General features: G+C 36.8%; 1 protein-coding gene across 5 annotated transcripts in view; it reads left to right on the forward strand.

Moving 5' to 3' along the window:
• DAW1 (Transducin/WD40 repeat-like superfamily protein) overlaps window positions 1-12,317 on the forward strand; it is a 333,355-nt gene that overhangs the window by 223,404 nt on the left and 97,634 nt on the right. For 3 of the 5 annotated variants that reach the window (XM_089405557.1, XM_089405556.1, XM_089405560.1), the window contains 4 exons: window positions 860-987; window positions 1,154-1,400; window positions 1,658-1,827; window positions 1,946-2,070. In XM_089405557.1, the coding sequence (XP_089261683.1) occupies window positions 860-987; window positions 1,154-1,400; window positions 1,658-1,827; window positions 1,946-2,070 (670 nt within the window). The remainder of the gene's footprint in view (window positions 1-859; window positions 988-1,153; window positions 1,401-1,657; window positions 1,828-1,945; window positions 2,071-12,317) is intronic. The other 2 variants (XM_089405558.1, XM_089405559.1) reach the window with 2 other exon arrangements.

Here is a 12,317-nt window from a genome sequence, read left to right on the forward strand (position 1 = left end):
TATGAATGCCTACCTCAAGGTAGGCCCTTTTGGACTGTATGGACTTATCCTTTTCTTATGGAGGCCGGAGAGCCCTAAGACATACCATAACTACCACAAAGTACGTCACAGAGGTAAAAATAAAATTCCTTCTGTTGCCAAAACTCTCTGGTAGACATTAATTTCATTGAGCAAATAAAATTCCTCCTTGTGTTGCAAAAACTCGCTGCTAGGCCATATTTCCATTAATTCACCTCTAGAAGAATAACAAAAATAATACAATCGTACATATCTGCTACTGAAGTGGCAGCAAAATTATTTAAAGCAGTTCATAGCCATCATTCCTTAGACAAAATTTGGACATGCCACATGACAGTGGCCATCGTCCAAAATAAACTTTATTGTCACCACCTTTAGCCCTCCACCACACAATGTCCAAAAGTTATCCACTGAATCCAACGTGCTAACCAATAAAAAGGATTGCATTCTCTGCAGCACAGTGCAGAGTATGGTCCATAAAACTGCTGCAGTTATCACATAACTATCAGTTTATCTGGCATATCTCTAGTGTCCGCTACATCTGCAGCAGAATAATATAAAATCCACTGTGGGTGGAATACCAAAGTCACCAAGTTTGCTAAGGGAATAGATTGAACCGATGCTGTGGGTAGAATTGATTAAGTTTCCGATTATTCCATCAGGATTCCTTGGAGATTAGTTAAGCTTATTTTGTTTCTTGTCCTTCTAACAAATATACACCCTATAAAAGGATAATATGCCAATGGAAGTGAATCTGAGGTACCTGTTATCAATAAAAGACCTGTTCAACAATTGGCAAATCAAATATAAGTCTAAATTTTTAACTTTTACCCCGTGACAGAAAAATCTGTGGAACCTACGGCTGACATTGTGAAGGTTGGGATACTCAAAGTTCACAAGGCAGCAATTTGTTGCATTTCCGTGGACGTATCTTCGAAGCATGTTGCTGCTGGATGTGAAGAAGGATCGGTATGTAAAAAATTGCCAGCCAAGATAGGAAAACTACAGATTAGAAATTCTTACTAGATCTGTGTCTGCTTAAATAGGCACTGTTAATGGGAGGTCTTTGTACCAATCCTACATGTTGTGTAAACTGCTTTCTGACTTGTTGCCATATATTTTCGTTTACATGCAGGTCTCATTGATTGATACAAAATCATGCACTCTTTTATCCTTTAAAGGTTACTTCTCTGGAATTTCTTCAAGCGTCGCTTCTCTGCAGTTTGAAAATTCTGTGTTCCCTGGTTCAGGGAGATCCGTATTATTTGTAGCAGCAAGAGATGCATCATTAATAGCTATCGATGGAGACACAGGACACAGTCTTAGTCCATCTATTGTGAAACCTAAGCAAACATCTACTGCAATCTTTATGCATGCTTTAGGTTTGTTTAAAACACGGAGGCAGTTACAATATTTGAATTCTTTCAGTATCTAAAGAAATAAATGTCTGTTGTTTTAATTTCATTTCTGTTCCTTCAAGAAGAATGCATGGAACTATATAATAGAAAAATCTGATTTGAATTTTCTCCAACAAGCAAAAGGAAGTGCTAGTGACTTGAATAATTGCTTTCATCAATTTCTAGTATCTTGTTATATGTTAATTCATTGTGATTTTTCCTACTGTGATAATGAATTGCAGGACCATCTATAGATACAAGAGTGGGAAGTAGTGATGAGAAATCGTCCTTGCCTAAACAGTTAAATCCTCATGAAGAAAATGATACGTCACATACAGATGAAACCCAGCCGCTTTTGTTACTCTGTTCAGAAAATTGTTTGTGGTTGTATTCAGCATCAGCCATCACACAGGTTCATAATAAGTATATGTCAAGAGTAGTGCTATACCCATTTAAAATGTCAAGAGTTCTAATTTTTCCATCACATTTCAAATGTTTCATGAACTGATGAGGACATGAAATAATTACAGGGCACGAAGAAGGTATATCTGAAAGAAAAATTTGAAACCACTTGCAGCTGGGCATCAGCTCTTCAAAGCTCTAACTATGGTTTTGGTCTTTTCCTCCTATTCACAACTGGTAAAATTGAAATAAGGTGAATACAAAAACTCTGGCTATCCGTTTAGATTTATCTTCTAAAAATCTGAAATAGCTATATTTATTATTTATCCAATTTCACATTCTCTTTTGAATTTTTCATTCATTTCCTTATTCAACCTTGTCTGCTCTCTCTGGAGTTAAAAAATTTACTCAGTAAATAAATAGTACAGTTGCGATGCTATTATCAAAATATGCTTAGAAACCCAGAACGGAAAGGGATTTGACTCTTATACATGATAATGACTTGGTTTATTCTAAATAAGCAGAAATTTTTATTTGTAGAATAAAAATATTATAGTAGGAAGGTCAGAAGTTAGAGTTTTTTATGATAACCGGTAAGTCTTAGCTCTAAACTTGCTATTAATTGGACGAAAATAAAAGGATTTGTAACTTTACTAAAAGCGATAAGAACTAACTACTCTATGTCATCAGACGGTTCGTTTTCTGGGGTTTTGTCTATATTATCAGATGCATGTCATTTGTTTATTCTTCCTTTTTTTAAAACATTCCTTCTTTTGTTTTCTTACATTGCCATTGGATAAAAGTTGGTTGGCATCTACCTTTTTCTTCACTTGTTAAGCATTTAGTAATCTGGCTATTCAAAACCTCTTTTGCATTATGCACCAAGCAGGAAATTCTAAATGAGAGGTACCTTTGTTTCTCATGGATGTTGTCCATGTTCCTTTGCATTATGTTTTCCACTGTATTTTAACTTTAAATTCACGTGATTTGCCTTGGAACATTAGGACCTCCTGTCTCATACCTCGAGCTACAAAATTACTCTAAATCAGATAAGGTTGCTGTTTCTTTTCTATGAAATCAATTGAAGACATATTTGATTGAACATGAAATGTCTTAGGGGTGAAAGTTATAGTTTGTTAATTTTCCTTGAAACTCTGCAACTACTTAGATGAATTACTGAAAACAAGGCAGCTGAAAACTGAAACCAAAATTTATTTTCACCAAGATACAAAGTTTCTTAACAATTTATAAGCAGTGGAATAAAAACACCAAACATAACTGTTGAAAAATGTAACCAGGTTTGGTCTTCATAATTATCATTGTACTTGTATCAATATGTATTCCATGTAAAAACAAAAAGAAGAAAAATAAATATATTATTATTATCATTATTATTATTTTCCAGTCAAAGCATGTTCTTCATGCTTCTAGGGTTTATTGAGTCAATAAGAAAATGTCATGAATTCAAGTCCCATTTATACTATTTGTAAGAAAAAAAAATATTTTGAGTCAAAAGAGTCAATTTTGTCACCACAAGACCAAGTCAGCCAGCCAATAAGTTCTGTCTCTTCATATGGTTGTGCAACTATATATTGACAACTGTGTTCCACATTTTGAAAAACCAATTCGATTTCTGTGCAAGCAAGAAGAAGAAAATCAGCGAAGAGAGCAAAGTCTAAGGAGAAAGTAAAACCTGTTTTCTGCCTTATTCTGTCCACATGTGCAAGTATTCCCTGTGATTTTTCAGAGTTGTTACGGGGCCGAAATTTCAGTGCCCAAAATTTCAGGGGCCAAATTTTTAGGGGATGACCAGTATTTAGAGATTTGATCAGCATTGATTTTGATGACTTTAATTTGGTGGAACAGACAAGAAGGACGACTGACTTGGGTTCTTTGTGACTATCTTGGTCTTGGTCTTGGGTCTTGGATATCTCACTTTGATCTGATTCTATAAGAAGAGGATTTTCTTGGGTTTTCCCCCTTGTGGGGTTTTTCCCTAGCTTGGAGCCTAATTTCCTCTGTCTCTGTCTCTTGTGATCTTCATATTTTGTATTTTGGTATGTGTTTGATGAAGAAGAACATAATAAATTAAATAAGAAGCCAACAACCATTCACAAGTAATTTTCAAGTAAGAGAAATCACCCTAATCTACAAGCATATTGATTTCTCAACAATAACTTCATTTAATGTATACAAAGTGTACTTTGTGGTCCAAACTTCGTGTAGTTGTAGATCTGATTTTCAGCTTATATTCTTATGGTGAATGAGTAGTTTTTAGGGCTGCTTGGTCTGCTGCGTGGTATGAATGAGTAGTTTTCAGATCTGTTATATGTTAGGGATTGTTCCCTTGGGGATGGAAATCTGGTTCCATTGAAGTACACTGTTTCTGTGTTTATTTTATTGGGCTGCCTTATGCATTTGGTTGGATAGAAGTAAAATATATACTGCTGTAATTTAGATTTCAGATTAAGCCATAAGTCTGTTCCCAGGAAATAGATTTGGAAAACCTCAAGTAAATGAGGTGAAATTTCTGAATTTGTTTTAAGCATAGATTCTCAAAATTTCCTCAATTATGTATACAGATCAAAGGCAAACATTGCCACTAATAAATTAATAATAGATAATCATCGTAATGTCCCTTCTGAAATTAAATTGTTATAGGTTTATTTATTCTACAATTTTGACAATTTTGAAGGCCATGAGACCTGTGGTCGCGCAGATTGACACGACAATGCTCAGACCAGGGGCTGTCACTCTGATTTCCAATCTCTCCGTTTAATCCTGTCTCCCGCGGCTAAGGGGGGTAGACCCTACGAGGTGAAAGAGACCAACTGTCGACCAGTTGGTTTGGGAGACACGAAACACTAAAATGATTTTGTGAAGTTAAATAACCAGTGCCTTACAAGATTTATGTTTAAATGATTACTTGCTAGATGATATAGAAATACAAACCATGAACAGCAATCATTTATCATCAAATGACTAGAACGACGCAAGATATCAGTTAAAACAACGTTCCGCAACTCAATAACGATATCCAGTAACTGAGAATTTTGAAAAGATGAATGCTTTTAACAACCACGCAAATCATGAATCATTAACCAGATATTACATTCAGACTTGAAAAATTAAATCTCAGCATAAAAATATAACATGATAATTTCCTGAGAAAAACAACTGAATCTGGCAAAAATAAAATTCCCACAATATTATTATTATTTATTTATTTAAAAAAAATTATAAAATCTAATCTAAATCTGAGACTAAAGCTTTAAATCTAAAAGTTAACAAAATATAAACCTAAACCCTAATTATTTTTTTTTATTTTTTAACTAAGCTAAATTAGAAAAACTTTATTCCTAAACTTAAAAATAAAACTATTAAAATCCAAATTAAAAGTCTATTAAATTTCAAACTAAAGGCTAAAGCTACCAAAATTTACGTCTAAAAGAAATGAAAATTAAGTGAATACAAACGATTTTAAATCACCTAAGAAAAGAAATGAAAATCTACGCTGGACCTAAACACACCAAACCGCATATAGGAAAAGTCCACGCTAATTTTGCAGTCACGTTTTAAAAAAAAGACTGAGAACGACTCTTCATGCGTACGCAGAGAGAGACAGCTAAATGAAAATCGACATACGGTTAAATTTACCAGCGCATCGATGTAATTTTTTTTTATTTTTATATTTCAAATGAAATCAGAACGAAAAATAGCTCAACGCATAGCAATTCAAAAAATAATTCGAAAATCGTAAAGGACAAAGAAAACTCACCAGCGTTTCAAAAGATTTTAAATCATATCAGAGATGAGAACGTCTTACCTGAAACCCCCGCAGAATGCCACACAACCCACAGAAATTTACTCACGTGAAGTATCTGGTCCGCGTGGAATGCACAAACCTTGACAGAGGAGGACAGCTTCGACAGTCTTGCACAGGTCGGCGGTAGAAAAGAAAGACGCAGAGAGAGGATTTAGACTTGAGGATTTGTCAACAGCGTGAGGGGGAGAACGATATGAGGGCCAACGGCCTGCGTGTAATGCCTCTGGACGGCAGCGAATATAATTTTGAAATGTAAGCTGGAAAATGACGCTGGATGGGCAGAGAACCTCAACGCTGGTTCGGCGAGGGTGCAGCGATGCTGAGGCTGCAAGCTGAGCAGCAAACGTTGAACACAGGAGGAAATGAAAGTGTAGAAAACCCCACACGTATGATGAAACTCAACACGGAATTGCTTGCAAATGGGGAAATACACTGCACACAGATGGCTGGGCAGCGCTGGACACTAGCTGCTTGAGGGAGAAAGGTGAAAATCGATTTATTTACTTGCTCTTTGTCGTTGCAGCTGCACAGTTTTGTATGAGAGTTGGACTGCAGCTGTGTGAAAGGACTGGAGCTTGCTTTGAGCGCTGTAGTAACTGTAATCCAATAACTTGAAAAGAAAATTTTGATCTTTCCAGCTCCAGAAACCCTGACGAATTTCTCAAAACCCTATACCTGCAATTTCAAAGAAACAAAACCCTAATGAAAACTGCATAAAGCAAAAATTTGAAACCCTAGATCAGCTGAGTAATTTACAGATTTTGGCCCCCAAAATGCCAGATTTAGCCATAATAACAGAAATATTTTCAAAATATCAGAAACTTCAAATTTGCTGTGAAAAGGCTCAAGAAAATCTCTCATGCAACCCAGAAAAGTAAATTTAATTGATTAACCCAGGGCAAAATCAGCTGGGCTCTGCAAGGAAAAGCCTGTAGGAGTTGGCTGGTTCAGCCTAGAACTTCCCCAAACGCCCACCAATCTTCTTCAGTAAGGGTTTTCTGCACAGCTTAAAGCAACCATCAGTAAAGAGAGCAAGAATGTTGCTAGATCTCACAAAATAATGGAGATACCTGCCATTACTCCAGAAACCCTAACACCACTCAAATCCTAGCAAGTGAACAAGATACCTGTGCTCACTATACTCTAAAAAAAAAGCTATTATTAACGGCTGAAAAATAAAATATGCAGAAAATTAAACATCTCACAGCACTTCCAGAGAGTAACACCAGCAAGATTTGAACCCCAAAGTCTTCTTTTATTAACCAGAAAACAGATTACAAGAGAGCTTCTTCAGCACAAGACTCACAGATCGAATCATCTGAAATGACCCCTAGCACCCTACTTAAAGGAAATGATCCCAACGGCTAGTTCGAGTGATCCATGTCGAAATGATCTCGACCGTCGATGAGGATCAAGACATCTCTTAATCTCATCCGTCGAAATTGTTAACTTATTATTAAAAATAATATTTTGCATGCATTCACTCAAAATATTATTATTTTATTATTTAGGGTTTTTGCTTTATTTTATAATTTTTTATTATTTTTTTATTTATTTCATTTTTATAATTTTATAATTTTTATTTATTTTATTATTTTATTTATTTTCTTAAATGGATCATCGAACTAAGCCTTTGGAAACATCACCTAGGACCTAGGACTTAGGACTCATGAGGGGATTTAAAACATTTTTCAACCCTCAAGACACATTACATCATGACTTTTACAATTTACATCTTAAGGGGACAAACCCACTTAACATAGACCCTCACAAATCGCCCAGTTTCTGCGACACAACTATAATCTAGCAGATTAACACACTAGGATTCTCCTAAAATTCTAATGACAAAATCCATCCCGGCTTTGGGGTCAGGCTGAAGGAAAACTCTGCCGATCATGGATCGGTGAGACGAAAAACCTTCCGGGACGTAGATTACCATTAGAAAGTTAGGTCCACCTAGGCAATTTACATACACGACTCATATCTGCTAAGATTATTTACAATTCATACATGCAGACTGGGTTTACAATTAAAATGATCAAGCTGCTGATGACTGCAGGATGGCACAGACATGTTGATCAGGTGCTACCCCTTTCTGCCAAGAAAAGGGGGTGTACTGCATGGGTAGTTGACCAGTAGTGGTCAACATCTGGCTCTACTTGGGGACACGTTGCTGCTCTGTAGGAATGTGAGAATCCAGAATCTGCATCCATACAACACACAGATAAAAATAAGTAGCGTCCATTCCAAAATCATCATATACATTAAGCACAGGAAAGATAAAAGCTCTTCATTTATTGACTAACTAATAACATGAAAAGTAAATCTAATCCTAAAAACAGAAATGAAATGCTGAAAAGACAAGGAGTAGGGATAGAAATACAATACAGAAGATGCCCCATGGCATCAGATATCATCTCTGAAGAACAGCTTGAGCATTTGGCCGTTCGCTGGTAGATCAAGTGGTCCGCCATCCAATCTGCTCAAGTAGAATGAATTTGGCCCAGCTATATCTCTAATGATGTATGGTCCTAGCCACAAACTGTCAAACTTCTTATGTTTTCCTGGTTTTTCATTCTTGCGATCCCAAAGTAAAACCATATCTCCAACCTGCAAAGATCTAGATCGAGAGCATTTATCAAAGCTTTTCTTAATATTAGATTGATTTTTACATATAGCGTCAAAAGTTGTCCTACGAGCTTCATCTAACTCGACAATCTGATCTATTCTATTCTGAACAACATCTTTATTAGTAGAAAAATTCTGGAGAAGCTGATAAGCTGGCAACTTCAGGTGCACAGGTAAAGTAACATCCAAGCCATAAACTAACTCAAAGGGAGATTTACCAGTAGCCTTCTTCTTAGTGATTCTATCTGCCCATAAAGCATATTTGATTTTGCTGTCCCATGATTTCTTGTTATCTCCTACTATCTTCTTGATAATGGTTATGAGATTTTTGTTACTTGATTCAGCCAAACCATTACCTTGAGGATAGTAATTTGAGGAATGAGATAAGACAATGCCATACTTGAAACAAAAAGATGAAAACTCTAAGGAGCTAAAAGCCTTGGCATTGTCAGTAGTGATCTTAGCAGGGACACCAAATCTAGTAATGATGTTATTTTCAATGAAATCCATAATAACCTTTTCAGTGGCATTCTTAGCAGGAATGGCTTCAACCCATTTAGTAAAATAATCCGTAGCAGTCAAAATCCATGAGTAGCCATTGCTAGAATTTTCATGGAACTTCCCTATGAAGTCCAGACCCCAATGCTGAAAAGGTGCCTCTACAATGACAGGTTGTAGAGGAAGGGCAGCAAGCTTCTGTTTCCCAGTGAAAAGTTGACAGGCTTGACACGCTCTAACAAACTTGTGCACATCAGAAAAAATCGAAGGCCAATAACAGCCAGCTCTCAGGATTTTGTGGGTGGTAGTTCTAGCAGCATAATGACCACCACAAAATCTTGAATGAAACTCAGAAATTAATTTCTTGGACTCAACGTCATCAACACACCTAAGCACTAAGCCTTCAGGATTTCTCCATCCAAGGCCATCCTTCATAAGGCAATACTTAGTGGCTTTTAGTCTAAGAGCCCTTCTCTTATGAGCAACTAAATGGTTAGGACATGCTAGATTCATCAAGTAATAAACTATGTCCTTATACCACTCATGCTCCGCTAATCTCTGCAATTCTGGCGAAGATAGATCGTTAAGACAGAACAAACCAAGAGTCTTTTCATTACCTTCAGTTAACATCTGAGCTAAACCTTGGCCTTTGATCAGCTTGGTGGGTCTGATTTCCAAATCATACTCCTGTATCTTAGTAACCCACCTAGCACGAGTCCCTAAGCAATCGGTTTGAGTTAATATGTCCTTAACAGCAGAATGTGGGACGAAAGCAATGATTTTAGAATAACCCACATAAGTTTTAAAGTGCTTAAGAGACTTGACCAGGGCATAAGCCTGCTTTTCCATGGTATTGTACTTCAATTCGGAGTTTTGAAGTGCTCTACTCATGAAAGCAATAGGCTGCTCGTGACCATCTTTATTCTTTTGAAGCAAGACACCGGCAATGGTATCTTCGGAAGCGAAAGAAAAAATCATGAAATCCTTGGAATAATCAGGACTCACTAAGACAGGAGCTTTTGCGATAGCAGATTTGATTTCTTGGAAAGCCCTTTTGCCGTCTTCTTGCCAAACAAATTTTGCATCTTTTTTCAGAAGACTTTGAATAGGCTTGGCTATTTCTGCGTAATTTGGGATGAATCTTCTAATAAAATTTATCTTTCCAAGGAAAGACTGAAGGGACTTAAGATTATGTGGGAGAGGAATCTTTTGAATTGCTTCGATTCTTTCAGGATCAATCTTGATTCCTTCCTTAGAAATAATATGGCCCAATAATTTCCCTTCCGTTACCCCAAAAACAGACTTAGCCGGGTTCAAAGAAATCCCATATTCTCTACATCTATCGAAGACTTGCCTAAGATGATCTATATGACTGATACCATCTTTGGAGAAAACAGTAAGATCATCTTGGTAAATTTCAATAATTTTCCCGATTAACCCTTTGAAGGCATAATCCATAGCCCTTTGGAATGTAGCCCCAACGTTTGTTAAACCAAAAGGCATTCTGATGTATTCAAAAGTACCCCATGGCGTCGTGAAAGTGGTTTTATGTCGATCTTCCTTCTTAACCCAAACTTGATTATACCCAGAGAACCCATCTAGCAGCGACATCATTCCAGAGCCAGTTACTCTTTGCAATAAAGTTTCCATGTTTGGCAAAGGGTAATTATCCTTTTTGCATGCTAGATTAAGGTTTCTAAAGTCGACACAAAGTCTTATTGTACCGTTCTTTTTCCTAACAATCACCAAATTCGAACACCATGTCGAATGCCTAGTTTGAGCGATGATCCCTGCTGCAAGCATCTTTGCAAGTTCTTTCTGGACCAAGGGGGCTAATTTAGGATTAATTTGCCTAAGTTTCTGCCGAAAGGGTTTAGCATTTTCGTCTTTTAAGGGAATAGTATGCTCCATAACATCTTCCCTATAGCCCTTTAATTCGTCATAAGAAAAAGCTAAAACATCTCGATATTCGTGAAGTAAATCAGTTAACTTTTTCCTTTCTTCCAAACTAGTACCTCTACCAATTTTAACCATTTTCGGGTTTTCAGAAGTACCAATGTTAATCTCGAGGTACTCGCCTGGGTCCATCTTGTTTTCTTCTCTCAGCTTCGTGGCATCATGCCGATCAAAATGTTGCTCTAAGGCAACCACATTTCTAGGAGTAGGATTTATGATATGTTCATGATCTAAAGATCCATCCTCCTCAGAAACTATCCGGAAATCTTCAAACTCATCCAAGCTATTAAGGAAACGAATGACTTGTTTTTCATCATTAAAAACTTGCCAATGCTCTGAGTTGTCTGGCACAGATGGTCTGAATATTACTTCCATTTTAATCTTATCGTTAATTAATTTATCAGACAACTGGAAAGTAGTAGCAGCTACAGCAAGTTCATCTGCCAGACTATTTTGCTCTCTCGGAATTGCTTCGAGGTCAAGGGCATCAAAATGCCCCATAGTATCCCACACAGCATTTCTGTAGTTTCTTAATCTTTGATTTCTGCATGTGAATTTATTCTTAAGATGCATGATAACTAAATCAGAATCTCCTTTAATGCTAAGCAATCTAACCCTCAAGGACTTGGCCAATTCAAGACCCAACAATATAGCCTCATATTCAGCGACATTGTTGGTTGCCTCAAATTCTAATCGATAGGCAAACTTGAAAATGTGACCAAGGGGAGATTTAAGCACTATTCCCGCACCTTTACCAGCCCTAGATGATGCACCATCAAAGTACATATACCAAACTTTATCCTTGAGACCCTTAATCTTATCATTGGGAGGAATTATAAAATTAGACATGATGGCGTAGTTCCCAATGTCAGATTGCTCTTTAATTATTTCGTTATGAGGTCTCCTAGGATCTTCAACATGAAACTTTCTTTCGGGCTCTCTATTTAGTCTTACAAAACCATCACCACTAGGAGAAGGAATCATGGCATATGACTAATTCATTTGAATGCTTCCTCCTAGATCAGAGGCCCACTTTCTAGACAACAGCATACCCCAGGCATCAGGCACATCCACAACAACAATATCCATGACAACCATGATGTCTGGGTAAACTGAAAGATGAACTTGCAAATCTTTGATTAAACCATGTACTTCGATTTTCTTAGAATCCATGGCGCATATGTTATAATAGGGTCTAGAAACTCTTAAGTTAAGCTGTTCCATGACCCTTTTAGTCATTACACAAGCGGATGCACTAGAATCCAACATGCAATTATTCAATTTATACCCATTAACTAATAAGGTGATGAAAAAAGGCTGGTGATCTTTGTTATCAGCATCTAAGCTTTGCAGATATATGGGAGCATCATAATAGCCAACTTCCCGAGTCTTCTGTTGAGAAGTATTGACTTGAGGACCTTGAATCGCTTTTAGTAACTTGTCTCTTTGGGAAGGGATTTTAGCAATCTCGGAGACAGGAACCCGGATTTTAGCATTGTTATACCAATTTCCCAAATCGACATCTATTCCAGAGTTTACACCAGGATTAAAAGTTCGAAGGGGTATTTGATTCCCGCTTTGATCTTTATCCT

This window comes from Pinus tabuliformis, chromosome 2_2, assembly GCF_031772625.1.
Source record: "Pinus tabuliformis cultivar Carrire ecotype Pingquan chromosome 2_2, CPIR1, whole genome shotgun sequence".
In the NCBI taxonomy this organism is placed as follows: Eukaryota; Viridiplantae; Streptophyta; class Pinopsida; order Pinales; family Pinaceae; genus Pinus; species Pinus tabuliformis.